At 42.9% G+C, this 18,607-nt stretch overlaps 2 protein-coding genes across 3 annotated transcripts; both read left to right on the forward strand.

Moving 5' to 3' along the window:
• The first annotated feature begins 4,345 nt into the window (after positions 1-4,345).
• Positions 4,346-15,300, forward strand: LOC121189841 (galectin-related protein-like). 2 transcript variants are annotated; one of them, XM_041050308.1, is made up of 5 exons: positions 4,346-4,740; positions 5,319-5,411; positions 5,502-5,590; positions 6,357-6,543; positions 9,905-15,300. In XM_041050308.1, the coding sequence occupies exons 1-5, from the start codon at positions 4,708-4,710 to the stop codon at positions 10,046-10,048; spliced, it is 546 nt and encodes a 181-aa protein (XP_040906242.1). In that variant the 5' UTR covers positions 4,346-4,707; the 3' UTR covers positions 10,049-15,300. The 2 variants fall into 2 exon arrangements, with proteins under 2 accessions (XP_040906242.1, XP_040906243.1); XM_041050309.1 differs by having other exon boundaries at positions 5,328-5,411.
• A 460-nt stretch (positions 15,301-15,760) lies between these two features.
• LOC121189199 (zinc finger protein 3 homolog) lies at positions 15,761-18,461 on the forward strand. Its single transcript, XM_041049099.1, has 3 exons — positions 15,761-16,139; positions 16,893-16,947; positions 17,039-18,461. Exons 1-3 carry the CDS (start codon positions 15,834-15,836, stop codon positions 18,163-18,165), a joined length of 1,488 nt encoding a protein of 495 aa, XP_040905033.1. The 5' UTR covers positions 15,761-15,833; the 3' UTR covers positions 18,166-18,461.
• The last annotated feature ends 146 nt before the right edge of the window (positions 18,462-18,607 follow it).

The following is an 18,607-nucleotide window of genomic DNA, read 5'->3' on the forward strand; positions in this document are numbered from 1 at the left end:
ATAGATTATTGAGTTTCAATTCACCGCTGCCTCCATCCACTACCCACTTACAGTTCCAGCAGCACACAAACAACAGCAACCGCTTACTGACGGAGCTGCTCTGTCCATGCAACTCTGAGAGCACGGAACACACCGCAACAGAGTTCCTAACATTAGCTGGTCCTCTATCTGAATCAGCAGCGACCATAAATCGGCAATAAAGTCATAAGCCAGCGGCAAAATATGCTAATACATGCTAATTAGAGCAAACATCCAGGTAAAACAGTGAGAAATTTACTTACCGAAAAAACTGCAACACAGACTCCTTCGACTGTCGGTTAGTACAGTCTACACTACAACAAGCCATATTGTCTGAGACTCCGCCGTGTTAAGCGTCAAGATCAGTGGCGGTTTTTGGCACGGGCGAACCGGACAGCCGCCTGGGGCGGCATCACATGGGGGGCGGCACAACCACGTGAGAAGAAAATCATCTGCGCCGCTAAGCTGTTTTCTATTATCTATCATATTACTGTGTGGGAAATTGGCAAATTCGCACCGTCCCCATCTCCCAGCATGCACCACCAGCATATGCACGTAGAAACGGCACCCTGACTCAAGGTGGTGGTTAGGTTGGAAGAGTGTGGGAGTCATCCCTAGTGATGGGCCTCTAACACTCAAGGCTCCGACACATGCGCGGTAGCTCATGCGGCAGTTGTATTAAACCACTGTACCAACGTGTGGTTTGGTCACTGACGTCTGAAGCATTTGAGTGACGTTCGAAGCAGGTGAGTGCTTCGGACGTCATACGAATCACCTGATTGGTTGGATCTGTCATGTGAATCACGTGGCGGGATCCAGCGTGTTCAGAGATAGAATAGCTCTGTATAGGGGCGGTCGTTCAAATTTTTCTTTGCAGAGTATGTCGGTTTGTTGCGTTTGTTAGGGGTTTTGAGAGTTAGTAGTGTTGATAGTGTATTTTTGGAGAATCAGTGTATATTGAGCAATAGATATAGATAATATATAACCTGTAGAAAAGCTGTTGTTTCTTAATAAAAACTCTGTTACAAATAAACAGTTACACAAGCACACCCTTTTTACCCACGTACACATAAACCTCTTTACCAACGAAGCCCAAAACATACCATGATATAATCTGTATTTGCACCAGTACCATGTGAAAATGACATCAGTCTGTATTTCATGACATATATCCATGACAGTCAGACTCCCCATCTCCCAGCATATGCATGTATAGACGGCACCCTAACTCAGGGTGATGTCTGGCTTTATGGAGAGCGTGGGGGCCGTCCCCATCTCCCAGCATGCCCCAGCAGCATATGCATGTATAAATGGCACCCTGACGGAGATGAGAGTGCACAGGCTCTCGGGCCTGCTCGGGGGGCATTGCACAGTCTGAGAGAGGAGCATGAGAGTGCCCGGAGGATATGTGTTGTCAACCAGAGTACTCATTGTTGCATCACCTATTAACCTGTCCATAATTGTTGGCTGTGTCGGAAGTTGTTTAAGTCCCCTGGGTGAAGCTGCAGCTCATCAACAGATCTATGAAGCATGCTGTCCTCCTCACAAATTCCAACTGTTAAATGAGAATAAATGCAGTTAAGGTCGGTCACGGTGCAGTGTTGTATTGTGGGACACACAGCTGCACCGTGAGCGAAGGCCACGGTGCAGTGTTGTATTGTGGGACACACAGCTGCACCGTGAGCGAAGGCCAGTCCTTACCAAAAATTCCATCGATGACTGGAGTAGTGATGGATGATCGAGGCTTTGTTGAAGCTTTGACACCTGATTCAAAAAAATGGTTCATTACCTACGGCTTCAATGACAAAGTACTCGAGTCGGACATCTAGTGGTCAATAAAATGAAATGCAATCAAGATGTGTCATTTATTGGTTCATGGATTGTTTGGGATTTGATTTGCCATGCACATTCTTGTTCGACTACACTACATGTTTGTATGGTTTCAAGCTGACACAATAAAATACATATATCAAGTATATACATTAAATACATAGGCTATATTATTTGACACGTCCGACTGTTGTAGGAAACAGCGATATACTTGGCCTGATATTTTGTGTTATGAATCGCAAGCTATCCTGAAACAAGTCTAAATAGTCCACAGCTTAAAAGATGTTGAATACTGGGTGTTCAGTCCCCAGATGGCAAATGTGATCTCATTCCAAATGTCTAATTCATGAGCTAAATAACACGCAGCTCTGACGGGAATCGAACCCACGCTACATTGTTGCAAGACAACTAAACCAATGACAGGGTTTCGATACGGAATGAAGCAGTAAAGTGGTTCATACGTCATAAATCACGTGATTTTTCCTAACCAAAACACACACGTCTGACTATCGTGAAGCTAGATACAAAGTACGTGTACGTGGGTAAAGAGGGTGTGCTTGAAACAGGGCAGTTTGCTCAAAGAACGGGGCAGTGGGTGTGCTTGTGTAACTGTTTATGAGTTTTTATTAAGAAATAGCAGTTTTTCTACAGTTTTTGGACTCAATCGGTTTCTTCTTTTACAAACTATTTCCCCAGCCTTGGAAAAAAACCCATAGTCCGTCCGTTATCAGCTTGATCCTACGGCCACTGTGCGCTACACTGCACAGTGGCCTTCGCTCACGGTGCAGCTGTGTGTCCCACAATACAACACTGCACAGTGACCGACCTTAACTGCATTTATTCTCATTTAACAGTTGGAATTTGTGAGGAGGACAGCATGCTTCATAGATCTGTTGATGAGCTGCAGCTTCACCCAGGGGACTTAAACAACTTCCCCATGGTGGCTGACACTCAAACAGAGCAATGCACACAGCCAACAATTATGGACAGGTTAATAGGTGATGCAACAATGAGTACTCTGGTTGACAACACATATCCTCCGGGCACTCTCATGCTCCTCTCTCAGACTGTGCAATGCCCCCCGAGCAGGCCCGAGAGCCTGTGCACTCTCATCTCAGTCAGGGTGCCATTTATACATGCATATGCTGCTGGGGCATGCTGGGAGATGGGGACGGCCCCCACGCTCTCCATAAAGCCAGACACCACCCTGAGTTAGGGTGCCGTCTATACATGCATATGCTGGGAGATGGGGAGTCTGACTGTCATGGATATATGTCATGAAATACAGACTGATGTCATTTTCACGTGGTACTGGTGCAAATACAGATTATATCATGGTATGTTTTGGGCTTCGTTGGTAAAGAGGTTTATGTGTACGTGGGTAAAAAGGGTGTGCTTGAAGAACAGGGTAGTGACTGTGCTTGTGTAACTGTTTATTTGTAACTGAGTTTTTATTAAGAAACAACAGTTTTTCTACAGTTTTTGGACTCAATTGGTTTCTTCTTTTACAAACTATTTTCCCAGCCTTGGAAAAAACCCATTCAGATGGCACAGATGAGGCTGGGGTGTGTGTGTGTTTATATGTAATGAATCTATAGGTCTTATCTATATCTAATGTTTTTTAGGATTATATATCTATATACCTATCTATGTAACTCTTTATCTATATCTAATTTATATATTATATATCTATCAACACTGATTCTCCAAAAATACACTATCAACACTACTAACACTCAAAACACCTAACAAACGCAACAAACCGACATACTCTGCAAAGAAAAATTCAAATGACCGCCACTATACAGAGCTACTCTATCTCTGAACACACTCGATCCCGCCACGTGATTCACATGACAAACCGAACCAATCAGGTGATTCCTATGACGTCCGAAGCACTCACCTGCTTCGAACGTCACTCAAGTGCTTCAAACGTCAGTGACCAAGCTACGTCGCTACAGTGGTTCAATATGAAAAATATTCTGGATACATGAGATGTTAGGTCTGAAATAAAGACATGAACATGTTTTAGCTGATGCTTAATGGGTTGGTTCAGCTTGTGATGCCTCTAAATGTCCACAGAGGGGCAGGCTAGATCAGTTCAATGAGGGAATATAAAAGCCGGAGGGTGGGGGGAGGTTTGCATGCACAGGAATGGACAGATAGAGGGAGAAAGACGGAAGGGGAGGGGGATATTTGTGCTAAAGTCAATGCAAGGGAGACAATGTGAATGTCCAGATGAAAAGCAATTAAAGTTCCAGGCTAAAACCTGGGCAGATATTGGACTATTTATAGCTATTTTTAGCCTCACACGCCCACAGTATTGTTTAATCATTCAAAGGTATTGAGTGTGCACACTTTGGTCAATCAGGCCAGAGCCCCATGTGTCACATTCAAACTGAATAAGCAACGCAGCAGTGTGCAGCAACCTGGCGCTCATAAACCGACCGGTTATTCAATCAAAACGATTTCCTGGATTGTTGCTTCAGTCTAGAAATAAAACCTAAATGAGCCCAAAGACCGCGTTGCCTAATTGGGTGAAGGGTTGAGGAAAATCTGTCTGATTAGCCTTCTCCAACAGACGGGGATTAAGCTTTTAGTCTGTAATTATTATAAAGCATACGTCAGCAGATATCCACCCATTTCGGACAGACAGAGGAGCGGAGGGATGCCCTGCTAGGGGACTGTTCTCTCTGCGAGGCCCGGCGAGACGTGGAGACCCAGGAACGGGAGCAGGACTGGAGCAGGAGCAGGAACAGGAATATCCTCCTGAGTCAGTGCCACGACGCTGACACACCACACTCCCCGGCAGGGCTGCCTCTGCTCCGATAATAAGCATCCTATGCTATTCTGCTCAAGATGGCGGTGCAGGCAGCGGAAAAAGACGGAATAGTGAGTATTTTGGGGCTGCAAGGGAAACCGGGGCGGGGGTTGGATGTATTGGCGTTTGTGTTCTGTGCATGGCGGCCCGTGGGTTTGATTTAAGCGCACCGTTATGTCGATTATCCGGCGCTTATTTATTAAATGCGGAGCGCCGTGCGCAGCGCATTCAGAGCGCAAGGCGACTCCTCTTTCATCCGTGGCCGGCTAGGAAACAGGGAATCCGATACGTTTGTGTTGAAATGTGTCGGCGATGTGTGTGTGTGTCTGTGTGTGTGTGTGTGTGTTCACCGAGGCCGTTCAGCTGTGAATGTGCGCATTTACATCGCAGTGCAATATGTGGCCAATTTGGAGCTAATGAGGCCAATTCATAAGCTCAGCGCTGGTCGGAACAGGAGCCCTGATAACAGCATGACAGGTCTGCTGCCACCTTGTCATTGTTGGAAGCCGCATGCGAGGCCACACTGTGTGTATTTATTAAATAAGAGGCCTGCAGCCTCATGGTGGGTGTTTAACCTCAGCCAGGCCACTTTATATCCTGCCTGACACAGCGATGACTGACAGTTTGCATCCTGTGTCTTTTGTCACTGGTGTTGAAGAATGTGGAAGATGACCACCTGAACGACTCGCTGGGGAACCCCGGCCTCATCTCACCTGACAAGGAGGATTTATCGCGTCTCCTGGTATGAAAGACGCCTTCACGGCCTCATTGCTCTCCGCTGTTTGATTCTCGCTCCGGGCTGTGCGTAATGAATTAAATGTGCTTTGCATAGACGGTGCCATTCAGCGGGCGCATCCGGGGCGGCATGCGGCCAGGGAAGAAGATCATAGTGATGGGCATTGTCGACCTGGAGCCAGACAGGTAAGATAACCATTAGCAATGCATGCACACACACACCTTATCTGGAGCACGGCTTTAGCTCACCATATTTAAAACTTCCTGTTCTGCGTCATCCGTGCGCATAATGAGTGATTTTGAGAGATATGGCTTTTTGTTCGTAGGCCAGTCAGACTTGCACAGCCACTCCAGGACACACTGAGTTATGCGTGGGCAGCCAGAGAGAATGGTGGCTTCTTAAGTATGCAGAGACAGGGCGTTCCCTCACCAGCAGGGAGAAAAAAGGGGTTTAAAAAAAAAAAAAGAGCCAGTGAAGCAGACTTGTTTGGGTGTGTCCTCACCCTACATGGAAACTTGTGTCAGACTTGGAAGAAACCTCTGCATGACCTCATCGTGTTCAGTGGCTGCTGCTGGCACAGTGTTCGTGTGAATGTCCGGGCTGACAGAGCTGCTCCGAGGCTCAAAACACACAACGGCCTTTCTTTTGTGTTCTTCCTCGGTGCTGAGGAAGTTTGTTACTGTAATCATGGATACACACTTACACAAAGATGCTTGTGTTCAAACAGCACAGCTGCAGTGAAGGGGGTTGGGGGGGTACAGCAAACCTAGCAGCAGGGATTATTTATAATTAACACACACTTGGTTTGCTCTTACACAGCAGCTGCTTGATTATGCATCTAATTTATCCCAGATTAGCTACTGGACTCATATCCTACATCTGACGTCTTGTTTGCCACCCCATGCTCCCTGTCTGTCTCTTCAATCCTCTGGTCCTTCCCTCGTCCTCCAGCTTTGACGTGAGCCTGACCTGCGGCCGTGACTCGGAGAAGGAGGAGCCGCCGTACGACGTGGCCCTGAAACTCACCGCCCGATTCGGTGACCGCCAGTTTCTGCGCAGTGCCCGAGTTTCTGGGAAATGGACAGAGGAGGAGGCGTCCACCGCCTACTTTCCCTTCATCCCTGATCAGCCTTTTAGGGTAAAGTCTCCTTTTTGCATTCAGAGTGTTTTCAGCAGCCTCGCTCGAGATTTTGGGGTGGGGGTGGTAAAGACTCAAGACTCAAGAGAACTTTATTGTCAGCCCAGTCCATAAACAAGTATGAGCACAGTGAGATGATGATTCAGATTGGGATAACGTTGGAAATCTTTCCTCGCACACATTCACAGTGTTGACGGAAGTGGTTGAAATGTCAGAGTCTCTACCTGAGCTGGACATGATTGTTGGTTTTCAAATGCTGCTCCACAATCCAGCAAGCACTTCAGCATGTTGGCTGCCTGAAATGCAGGAGATTATGATGCGTCTTAGTAGATGAGTAGCAGTAACTGGTGCTGAACCGTTTGGTGGAGTAGCTGATCAACAGCAATTATTGGTATTTATTTTTTACTTTTGCTGAATGCTCAAATATAATATAGTGGCTCCAGTATAGGTTTAATGTCACTGTGAAATAAATATCTTTGGCTGTTACAGTTTTTAGTTTAATTTAATTTAGTTTATAGATGAAACAATTAATTGCTTATTGGTACAGTATACATTACAGTGTTTTTGTTTTACAAGTTGCTTCCTTGTAACGTTAGCAAAGTATGAGAGACAGTCACATGTTGCAGCAGTAATGTTGTGAATATCCCTGCAGTATAGAAGTGAGACAAACAGGAAATGTTATTCCATGCCAAATCATATCTATCTTACTTAAATGCAGCCTGTATCCTGTGTGTTTAGTGTGTCAGAGGCAGCATCAGCTGTTTGTGGGCTGAATGAGGTGGGGTCGGGGGAGGGGGGGTGGGGAGTTGACCATATGCGTGATGAGTAATTGTCAGAAGACCTGCGGACTTGTTAGCTCGTAATGGCAAATTCCGCTCCAATAACTCTGAATGTGGGCATGAATAAAACATATGGTGTTCGACTAAAAATGTATGATGATGTGTTTAATCCAAACAGAAAAGGTTTACTGAGAGAAGTCTGTTCTCAAAGTGATACATGAAAACTCATCATTTCTACTTAAAGAAAGAAGGTTCAGTTCAACATTTCTGCATAATATACTGAAGCTACTGAAGACACAACAAATACTGTGTTTAAGAGAGAGAGAGAGAGATGATCCCTGCGTCTGGTCATGTCGTGTCAGTTCTCTGATAAAATGTCATTGTTTGTGGTCAGAGTGTGACCAAGCGGGTCAGCACAGTCATGACTCTGCCAAAAGCTGGGGGCTGCAGATTAAAGCTGTCTCGCAGAGTGTTTCCAACAAACTGTCTCATGAATTCGGAGGCATGTGGACAGACACATGATGTGCTGTGGTTTCGGAGCAGGACGGCTCATTTCTGTTACTCTCTTCATTAAAAGCGGTTTGCCTCAGGCAGCGCGATCACACAGACGAGTTTGCTTCCTCAGGTCCAAACTGTACCGAAAGATGTTTACAGTGCTGTGGTGTGCAGATACAAGTAAACCAGTACAGTAGAGCTTGATTATTGGAAAACGTTTTGGTGGTTTGGTAAATGTTAAAACACTGGAATCGAGCAGCGGTACTTACCGTGATGTGCACTAGTTCAAACTTTTTACGATGAAGTTACCAAGAGGCTATCAAATGTAAACCTCCTGCTCCATAGTACTTCCTGTATTTACCTTAAGCTGCACCAAGGAATATTTTTATATTAACAGTGAAAATGGTACTACGTATAAAGGTGTCGCTTGTAGTAACAAACCAACAGGGCTCTCATTAACACTTTTAGTGCCTTTCAGCTCAGTGTTTTGGTTTCATGGTTGGGATTTACAGCTTTGTTACACAGTCTTTTCCATCACTGTGCAGCTGTTTTCAGTGAAAAAGCTCTGACAAACAAACTCTGTGCACCCTACTCAAACCACCCCTGACCATAGACAGACACAAGTTTGAGAGTAGTGGGTGAACATGGTGGAGTATTTAGCAGATGAAGAGCCAGATATGTTTTTTTTTTTCCAGGAGCTAGTACAAAACAAAACAAAACAACTTAAAAGCGAGAGATTATTGGCTGTACATTCATCAGGTGGACAGAATCATGACTCCAAGTCAATGATAGTGTTTGTTCATGCCTGCTGGATGCATAAATAAAGCTATTTGCTAACATGTTTACCACCTTCTTTATAAGATAATATGTCAGTGCTATGTTTACAGCTGACTGTAAAAGTGATGTTCACTCAGATTATTTTAGGTGATCTTGACATGTTTGTTTTAGTGTATTTTTCTTTAAATGCTGCAAACTAATTGTACTGGAAAATAACTAATTAATGTCCTTTCATTACCACAGTTGAGCAGCTTTTTCATCTGAATTCTCTAAAATCAGTAAATCTGCTTTCAGGGGATTAGTTGGAAGAGCATACACATATAAACTGGTTATGGGCAAGCTGCAACATTGGTTATTTCATAGAGACTATATCTGATATATCTCAATGTGACTGGTCTTCAAACAAGCTGCTTGACTACTTGAACATGTTTTGAGTAGTAGAAATGATCCTGCCTGTGTGGGTTAAGTCAAATAACTGTTATTCAACCAGACTGTAAGTGCAGTTTACTCTCTCCGCCCCCTGCGTTACTGATGCAGGGTTTGAATAAAGGTTTTGTTGTAAATGTCACAGCAGAGTAGGTCTGCATCCCAAAATCACCACCGTCTCATAATTTGAACGAATGTGAGGGACAGTGTGGGTCAGATACACTTTACTCTCACAAGATTATTTGCAGGATTTTTGGATTTGTTTTAACAAAGCAGAGACATGTGATTGAGATTAAAATAAGACCTAAGGTAAAAAAAAAAAGAAAAAGGATTGTTAATGAAATAGTTTCAGGAATTTTGGGGAATACGCTTATTTGCTGTCTTGCTGAGATTTAGATTATAAGATTTGTGCCACTTTTTGTACAGTGAGCAGCTGCAGCCAGTTAGCTTAGCTTAGCATGGAGACTGGAAACATGTTTTTACAATTTGTTTTTTGCCTGGATGAAACCATCGAGATATACGAAGACAGAAATAACCTGCTGGTGAGCTTTAGATGTGCTAGTAGGTGATTTTATTTTATTTTTTTAACCTTTGAACAGAACCAGGCTAGCATGTTTCCCCTGTTTCCAGTCTTTATGCTAAGCTAAGCTAACTGCTTACCATACAGGGATGACTGGTGTCTTCTTTTTAAACTCAACAACAACAACAACAAGAAAGCGAGTAAGCATATTTCCCCAAATATCTAACTGTTCCTTTAAGCACAGACAGATTATAAATTATAAATGAGCTTAATCTCAGCTTTCATTACTGATGAATTGTGTTGTCTAATCTTCTCTCCTTCTTCTGTCTTTCTCTCGTCTGTTTTCCTCTCCGCCTCCCTGCAGATTGAGATCCACTGCGAGCACCAGAGGTTCCGGATATTCGTGGATGGACACCAGCTGTTTGACTTTTATCACAAAGTAAAATCTTTGCCCTCTATCGACACAGTACGGATACAAGGAGATCTACAGATCACCAAGCTCGGTTAACTTCCCCACACTCTTCCTGCTCTGCTAGTCATGTGTGAAGCAAGGACTTGATCACAGATGACCACACACACATATGTTCCTGTTATGTCATCATCCATAACCCATCATGCAACACTGCAGCAACATAGCAACTGGAAAAAGGCTCCAGCAGTGACAAGTTAGAGATCCTCTGCTTAATTTCATTCAGTTCTTTCCATTTTTTTAAAAGAGGATCTGATGTGATGATGCTTTGCGGATGAATGTGTTTGCTCCATCTTCAGGTATTTTTCCTTGTAGCCCCAGTTTTGTCAGATCAGGGATCTCACAGCTTATTAATAGTGCATTCATTTTTTATGTTGAATCCTTTAGGGATGCTGAAATTGAGGCAGGTGTGGAATACTTTTTCAAAGATGGAAAAATAGCTCAGATGTTACAGAAACCAGTTACTCAGGAAAATATATCTGGAACTTAGCAGCTAAGATGAAAACAAACACTGGCTCATGGGTGAAAATCTCCAAATTTGGTGAGTGATTAAATGTTTTAACTTAAATTGAGGAAAATCTTCATTGTGGATAAACTGGAAAATACATGTTGATCAAGCTAAAAATAGACAGAGATCGATTTTCACCCAAGCACGGTGACAAATATGCTGTAAAACTCTGCGGTATTGAAACTGAACCTGGATTCCCACAATGATTTTTATTTCAGATAAAACTGGTTTAAAGGAAAATGCTGCAGGTTGTTTGACACTTTCAGGTTTGATTTCACTCGACCAAGTTGGACGTGTATTCATTATTGCAGTTATTGCAGCCTTCTGTTCACAATAGAGTGCAGTAGTATTACACCCTTTCTCTGTGTTGATGTATCTCCAACTCCGTAGGCGCTCCCCTGCCCTCCCTTGGGTTGATTCCAGTTGTCATGGTAACACGCTGCAGTCTCACCGACCTAAATACCCCAAAATGAGGATTATATCATGACAAGATGTAGCAGAAAGCGTCCCATGCCATACACTGCGTGTGGTGGTAGTTTGCGCTCACTTTAGTGATCTCCTGTAGATAAAAAGTTGCGTTTGGTGAACAGGAAGGAGACTGACGCCTGTTTACTCTGCTGGGCGAGGAGGAGAGCGGAGAAATGGCTTTTAAATGAGTTAGAAAACTGAACTCTGCTCTCTGCTGTTGAACTCACAGAACACATGCAAACCACATCTGAATTATACGCTAATACAGTATGCAACTGTCATAAAAGAACACTCACTTCAGTACGTATTTACTTATTTAGAACTTAGCTGAGCGCAAACTAAAATCCAAAACCCTTCACTCACGTTCGACAGTCAGCTGGTTGTTTGGAAGCAGAATCAGACCCTGGTGGTATGTTGAATGTATAGTATTCATGTTTCTATAGTAGCATAGAAGATATAGTGATGCACAAATTTATTACTTAATGTCACAGTTTTTTGGTGGTATGGCTGGTGCTGTTCTAGTCCTTTTTCAGTCTGACGGTATGTCTTATGTGTTCTATGGCTCTCCTTTTTTTTTTTTCCTAAATCATTCCATGTCAGCGTCTTGTCCACACTGAAGCACATAGATGTTTATAAAGCAGTTACATCAGTGTTTAACGCAGCCAGTAGGTTTTTACAAATACTGTCATGTCTGTTATGCATCGCATGGTTTTGTCTCTGTTCCACTCCACACAGGACATCTTTACCTTCACTGAGGCAGAAAGGAAGTTATAATAAATACACAGTAATAATAGCAGAGGTTACCTGCAAAGCAAAACTCATAAGTATTAAAAGTATTATATCTTAAGCAGCTCTGTTTACACCTCTCACAGTATCGGCATTCACTATGCTCTGTAAAGTTGAACTAGATAAGAATTTAACTGCATAGGTTTCTCTCTTGCAAAAAGTTCATTAGATGTAACGTGTCTTTATTAAAGGGTAATAAATTATTCACTAATGCTTCATAGATCTGTTAGAAGAAGTTAATAAAAACATAAAGGTTGCCAGGTTGTTTATTTTATATTTATTAATAATAATTTTGTAGGTCATAAGTTGTTAATGTTGGAAAATCATCTCATAAACTCAGTTTTGCAGTTACAAATGTTAATAAATCACAAATAAAGAGTCCTAACTTTATCTCTTTATTATATAAAACAATGCATCAAGGCTAAAACGGTAAATGTTTTGTTAAACTATGAAATGTTGTTAGCTAATTAATGGATTCTGGTCTAGACGCCCTGCAGCTGTTTTTCAGAGGGTCGGAGCTGAAAAGGCAGTCGCAGAGATTTTTTTCACAACCTGGCAACCCAAAAGTTGTTCTTTATAATAGCTTACATTTACATAATCTATAAAACGTTAGTGAATGACTTATTAACCGTTAATAAAATAATTATTTACGACTTTAAGCTGTCTTTATAAAAGATGAATTATTAGAAAGTGGCACTGATTTCTGTCGGTTCTGTTTGGACCACAGTGAAACTTGAATCAGTTTGGAGAAGCTGTGATCGTCTTTGGAGACAGATGTGACTATTCATATCAAACACTCTTCATGCTGTGTTGTGCATAATGTGTGAGCAGCAAAGGGCAGTTGCAGCTGTAAGGAACTGTCGTTAACCTTTTGATATTTTTACACTCAAGTATTCAGTGCTGATCTTAAGCTAATGAAGTTTTTGCCATCACCTTCTGCTGCTGTGAATTTGGAGTAAGCCATGACGCCTGTGCAGAGCAGTTGCACTGACTTCACTGCAGGGCGCTCTGTAACTGATGTGCACTGTCGCCCATGTCAGTGAAGCTTCTTTTGGATTTCTGAGCAAACTTTGAGGAAACCTCTTTGTTTAACATCTCGTTGCCTTGTCTGCACAGTGAGCTGCAGCTGCGTGCAGAGAGGACGCTTTCTGCACACGAGTGCTTATTAGTTCCCTTCATGTAGCAATAAGGTCGCTGGCTGCTCCGGAGCAGAGCTTGTTTTCTCCTGGTCGGTCAGACTCGGTCTTCCTGAGCTCCTCGTGTTCACTTGGCAGCCGCTGGTTTATTTTGGACACAAACAGGAAACGAGTGCAGCTTGGTATGAGAGGGCAGAGAGGAGTTCAGTGTGAGAGGATGCGAGCCAGTGCGATGCATCATTACTCCAGTGTTACAACAGAACAAATGTGTACAAACAATGTGTAATTGTGTTGACAGGTTGTGTTTTTGGATACTGTTTTTATTTGTGTTCTTTCTATGAACTGGTGACTGTTCCTTTGTAATGCTAACAACATGTTGATATGCACCATGAGAAGAATATGACCATAACTCAGCAGTGTGTTCCATGGATGTAGAAACAAAATGTGTGTTTTCGGTGTGGTGCAGGTTCATGCTTTTGGCCGCTCGGCTGTCACACATGGAGCTGAGCAGGCAGCAGCTACCAATGCCAGCCTGTTGCTAGCCAGTCCTGTTGCTAGGAATTATGGGGGAGGGAGATGAGCAATTCAAGGCTTCCTGAATTAAAGGGCTCGAACCAGGGAGCGCTTTTTGTGTGTGTGTGTGTATGTATGTGTGTGTGTGCGGGCAGGTGAGCTGGGAGTGTGTTTTTCTAAACATTGCAAATTGTTGTTGAGGCTGTTGTGTGTTTTCCAGCTGTGTACGAGCACGGTGTGTTTTTCCCCCATTAGGTTTTCTGCACAGTTGGTTGTGGTGCCGGTACGTGATAAGCTGGCAGGGTACTTGAGCTTACTTATTTGGTACTGTTGCACTTAACAGGTCCCAGTTCCTGATCTCCTAATGATCCCATGTCTTTAGAAGAACAATAATAATCTCTCTCTAAGCTTCTAGATTAATTGTTCCACACCCCTTTAAAAATGCAACAGAAAAACTGAATGTCATTCTCCTCCTGATTGTAATCTGGTGATAAATACCCAGGTGAGAACACAGTTCATATTCACCTCAGTTAATAAGGATCCTCTCCTCATTCTCACTGAGATGTGAATCAGATGTTTGCACCCTTCCTACCCTCAGTTAAAAATCGAGGGCGACTAATTCGAGAGAAACAGTTTATTTGACCCAGGTCTGTATGTTTCTCTGTTTTTTGGACTTTGGATGTACATATTTATGAACATGGCCTCAGGGGCTTCGTTTTTACATGACGGATACCAAGCTGAGTTGCGAGCAGGAAGCATTTTGTTGTGCATGTAAGCTAGTACCTGGCTATTTTGTAACCATGAAAGACACTAAAAGTATTATATTTCCGGTTTTTGTTTCATTCAAGCATGTACTTTTATTTTTTTTCCAACTATCTCTCTGACATGTTTAAAGGTCAGATTTTCCTTTGGCCTGTTTATCTTTACGGCCTAGAATTTATGAAGATTGGAGTTTTGTGGTTACCTTGACAACAAATTATTGGATTTAAACACTGCAGACAAAAACATTGGGATTCACTAAACAAGAATATGAACAAACTTCTTTCTACATGAGTTTTAACAAGTAAAACAACAAAATGACTTTCTAAGAAGCGCTAAAACCTACGTGGCTGTTGTGAGAACGGCTACATCATAATGTCCATTTATGAAGTGTCCTCTGAGTAGACATAGGCTGATCTGTTGCTAATGTATTGTGTGGTTGTACAATCATGTTATCAGTTCTATTTATTACAGTGTAACCAGCAGGGTTGTGTGTGGTAACGTCATACCTACTGTATTGGTAACGTACTAATTTTTGCTGTTTATATGAAGGCATCTTGAAAAGTTGAGTTTTTTTTTTTTTTAAATAAAGGTGAAAGTGTTTTGGGCTCTGACGTGTACAAATATTAAAACTGTACTTCCCTGTATGATGTAAGGGAATGTGTGAAACAAGTATTGGATCAAACTTTCCCCACTAGATTCTTTTAGCTTGAACCATCATTTTGACACGAGTATTTTGCATCAAGTCTGGGAATCATCAGGGTGTTGGCTTTTGTGACTTTGATCTTCTGAAAGTCTTTCATGCTACCAGGCATCATGTTTGGCCTTCTCTGTTGGCTGGTTTTCAGCTGAGCAGCTTTCCGTTCCTCATGAGGAAAAAAAAAAAAAAAAAAAAAGGAGCTCTCGCACTTACAACAGGATGTCCTTGTAATACCCAGAATATCTGATATGACCCTAAATGTTGTGTCTCATTGAGAAAGTGGACTGGACCAATGTTTAGATGAAGACAGTACATTCTACCATTGTGTTAGCCTTCTCCAAATCTGTATTTTTTTCTTCTTCCACTTCACGCTTTTGTAAAAACAGCTTCTTTGCAAACCAATAAACGTCTCATCTTGGAACTGTCCTGTGCTCAGAGTCTGTGTCCGTAAACGCTCAGATGCTCAACACAAAACAAACAAAAAATGTTTCTGTATCCCTGTTAAACTGAGGCGTATGTAAGTTTTTACCCAGACATCTGCTCCCATCATGTTTAATGCATGAGTATACTTAGAGTTCGTAGATGAATTACCACCATATTCTCTTACCACTATTACAACCTAATTTCTTCATCCCTGAAAAAGGCCTGTTGTTTATGAGATTTGCATGATTTTTCAGTTTTTGGTGACCCAAACTCTTGCATGTATGTATTTAATATGTATTCCTTTTTTTTATATTGGGCAGTTAGATCATAAAATATAACATTAAAACCCTCTTCTAATCTAAATGAGCCCAGTTAAATCCAGAAGGAGGCAGTAAAGCAACACGGAGGATGCCAACTGCTGTGAAACCTCCAAGAAGAAGAAGCAGAAGCAGCTTCAGTGGGATTGTGAAGCCTAAAGCCTGACATTAGCACAAATATTACATTTAGTCAGATGAAGGGATTAGAAATAAAATGCCTCACTCCTGCGCTGTGAAGACCTGCGGGAATAAAGCGAGGACCGGGGCTTGTTTGTCGTTTCACCGGCTTCCAGTGAGGGAACCCGAGCGGCTCAAACTGTGGCTGTTTGCCCTGAACATCGATGTAAATACTCCCCGGGAGCAGCTGAGGAAATACATAGTGTGCTCGGAGCATTTTGTTCCGGAGGACTACACGGCGAACGGACAGCCGAGGACCGGCGCGATGCACCGGTTTCTGACGCCGACGGCTGTGCCGACCGTCGGAGTGTGGTCCTGGAAACCAGCGCGAAGTGTGACGGAGGTGAGTGTTGATATTAGTCATATTTGATTATGGTCATGCGTTTATGTTGTAAGAAACTACACATGTACATATACATATACATATACATATACATATACATATACATACACAAGTATGTGTATGTATAGTAAACCCCTGCAGAGCTCAGGTGATTTACCTGCTCTCTAATTTCAGTGAACTTTTCATCAAGTGAACCAAAACTATTGAATCATCTTGAAAAATATTAAACAGTGAGTAACAGTAATCAGAAGCTGGAAACAAACTGAAAAGAGGCTGGTTTCTACAACATCATTGTCCTGCTACAACAGGACAATGGTCCAAAGCAGACCTCAAAAATCCACCATGAACTAGAAACACAAGCTGAAGTCTGACAGTCCTCTGAGCTGAGCATCTCTGAAAATCTGTGGGTAGATCTTAAGCACGCTGCGAGTGCAAGGCAGCCTAAAAATATCTCCGAATATGAAGCGATGTGCAGGAAGAGTGGGTGAAAACTACTAAATGAAGAAGCGACAGAAGGAGGAGTTTTCAAGCTGTGATATCTGCTAAAGGGTGGTGATAAACTGGCAGCTGAGTGTATGTTAGAGCTCAGACGATTAATCAGTCAGTCGAACAGCAACATTTTCCACATTGTGAAAATTTGCTGCTTGTAACTTTTAGTTGAAACCCTGAAATATATGGTCCACATTTTTCATGTGTTTATAATGCCTTGTGTACACACTGTAATGCATACTGACAGGAAGTTCTTTACAACAGGATTCAGAAAACGACAGGGCCAGGTCTGCATCATTGGATTCCCATTCCCCTGAAGGTAAGACATGAAAGGTGGGGGCTGCTTCACTAAAAAGTAAAATATCAGTTCATGTGCGCTGGAGGTTTCAAGTTTCCTCTCTGTCCTTTAGACACCAAACTGGTCTCTGACGATCTGTCTCCCTCACTGCGGCAGAGCGACATTAAGGTGGAGCAGGTTCCCGTCCCGGAGGAGACAGAGATCAAAGAGGAGCGAGTCGATCAATGCATCAGTCCAGACATGGAGGCTCATACACTGAAAAATGCTGAAGTCAGGTGTGTTAAATCAGAGCCAACCGCTAAATGTGAGCTCTTCCCGTCTCCCAGTGCTGTAACTGGGAGTCTGAACGATGGCACCGACGACAAATGGAATGAGAGTGACGGTTCTGCGTCGCCTCATCAGAGTCACGGGATCGAAGTCCTTGTGGAACTGGAACAGCCTCAGAAGGAAGAGAAGTCTTGCCATATTTGTGGTAAAAGTTTTAGGAGGGACTCTTATCTGATAAGACATGTAGACAAGAGTCACAAAGGACACAAAGCTTTTAAATGCCTGGAGTGCAGCAAGGAGTTTGACCAACGCTACCAGCTCATTCTGCATATTAGAAGTCACACAGGGGAAAAACCCTTTAGCTGTGATTACTGTGGCAAAGCATTTGTTCAGAACTCAAGTCGTCTCGCTCACATGCGGGTTCATACAGGGGAAAAACCATATTTTTGTTCTAAGTGTGGAAAAAGTTTTGCCACAAGTAATCATTTCAAATTTTGCAAAATGCAGAACGAGCGCAGAATCACGCCAGAAAAAGGGAGATCAGACGAGGATCAGAGAGAGGAGAAGGCCTTTAAGTGCTTCGAATGCAACAAGGAGTTTGATAAAAACCACCAGCTTGTTCGGCACGTGAGAGTTCACACGGGTGAAAAGCCCTTCAGCTGCGATTTCTGTGGCAAAACGTTCACTCAGAATTCGAATCGTATCGTTCACATGAGACAGCACACTGGAGAGAAACCGTATTTTTGTAATAAATGTGGCAAGAGGTTTGCAAGCAGCCATCATCTCAAACTGTGCACGGGCAAGCAGCACAAAAGCTCCAGTAAGTTATTTCGCTGCACGACTTGTGGCAGAAACTTTCACACAGATTCAAACCTGAAGGTGCATATGGAGGTTCACGAGTCCTGGCAACGGCACATCAGTGAGAAACTGCAGGGACAGGAGCTGGAAGAGAAAAGACTTAAAGCAGTTTGAAAAGTGTGACACTGAGTCTGTGAGTTACTGGGTCCTACACATTCTTAAAAGTTGTTCTCAGAGTTTGACAGTGTGGTTGTGGATGTTTGCAGCTTTATACTTTGTTCATGAAATGAATGAAACAGCCAATTATTTCAAGAAGGCAAATAAAGCATACAGATTGTTTTCATAGTCTGCGACCTGCTCACTTTGACCTGTGACCTGCGCACTCAGCATGTTTAAGGTCTACCCACAGATTTTGAGATCTGCTTTGGATCATTGTCCCGTTGCAGAGGCCGGACATTTTTCACTTTCACTTTCTTGACAGACTGCAGGACATCTGCATCCAGAATGTGCTGATATTTAGTGGAATCCATTATTCCCTCCATATCTGAGCAACGTTCCCCGTGACACTGGCTTCCACACAGCCCCAAAGCAGAATATGTGCAAATTTACCTAACTG

The sequence above is a fragment of the Toxotes jaculatrix genome, chromosome 11, assembly GCF_017976425.1.
Source record: "Toxotes jaculatrix isolate fToxJac2 chromosome 11, fToxJac2.pri, whole genome shotgun sequence".
Lineage (NCBI taxonomy): Eukaryota > Metazoa > Chordata > Actinopteri > Toxotidae > Toxotes > Toxotes jaculatrix.

Bases quoted from the DNA above. Each gene is read 5' to 3' on its own strand.
- LOC121189841 (XM_041050308.1), top strand. From the start codon at position 4,708: ATGGCGGTGCAGGCAGCGGAAAAAGACGGAATA. The intron at 4,741-5,318 runs GTGAGTATTTTG...CTTTTGTCACTG, and splicing joins CAGCGGAAAAAGACGGAATA to GTGTTGAAGAATGTGGAAGA. The intron at 6,544-9,904 runs GTAAAGTCTCCT...GCCTCCCTGCAG, and splicing joins TCCCTGATCAGCCTTTTAGG to ATTGAGATCCACTGCGAGCA.
- LOC121189199 (XM_041049099.1), top strand. From the start codon at position 15,834: ATGCCTCACTCCTGCGCTGTGAAGACCTGCGGGAATAAAGCGAGGACC. The intron at 16,140-16,892 runs GTGAGTGTTGAT...TCTTTACAACAG, and splicing joins CAGCGCGAAGTGTGACGGAG to GATTCAGAAAACGACAGGGC. The intron at 16,948-17,038 runs GTAAGACATGAA...TCTGTCCTTTAG, and splicing joins GGATTCCCATTCCCCTGAAG to ACACCAAACTGGTCTCTGAC.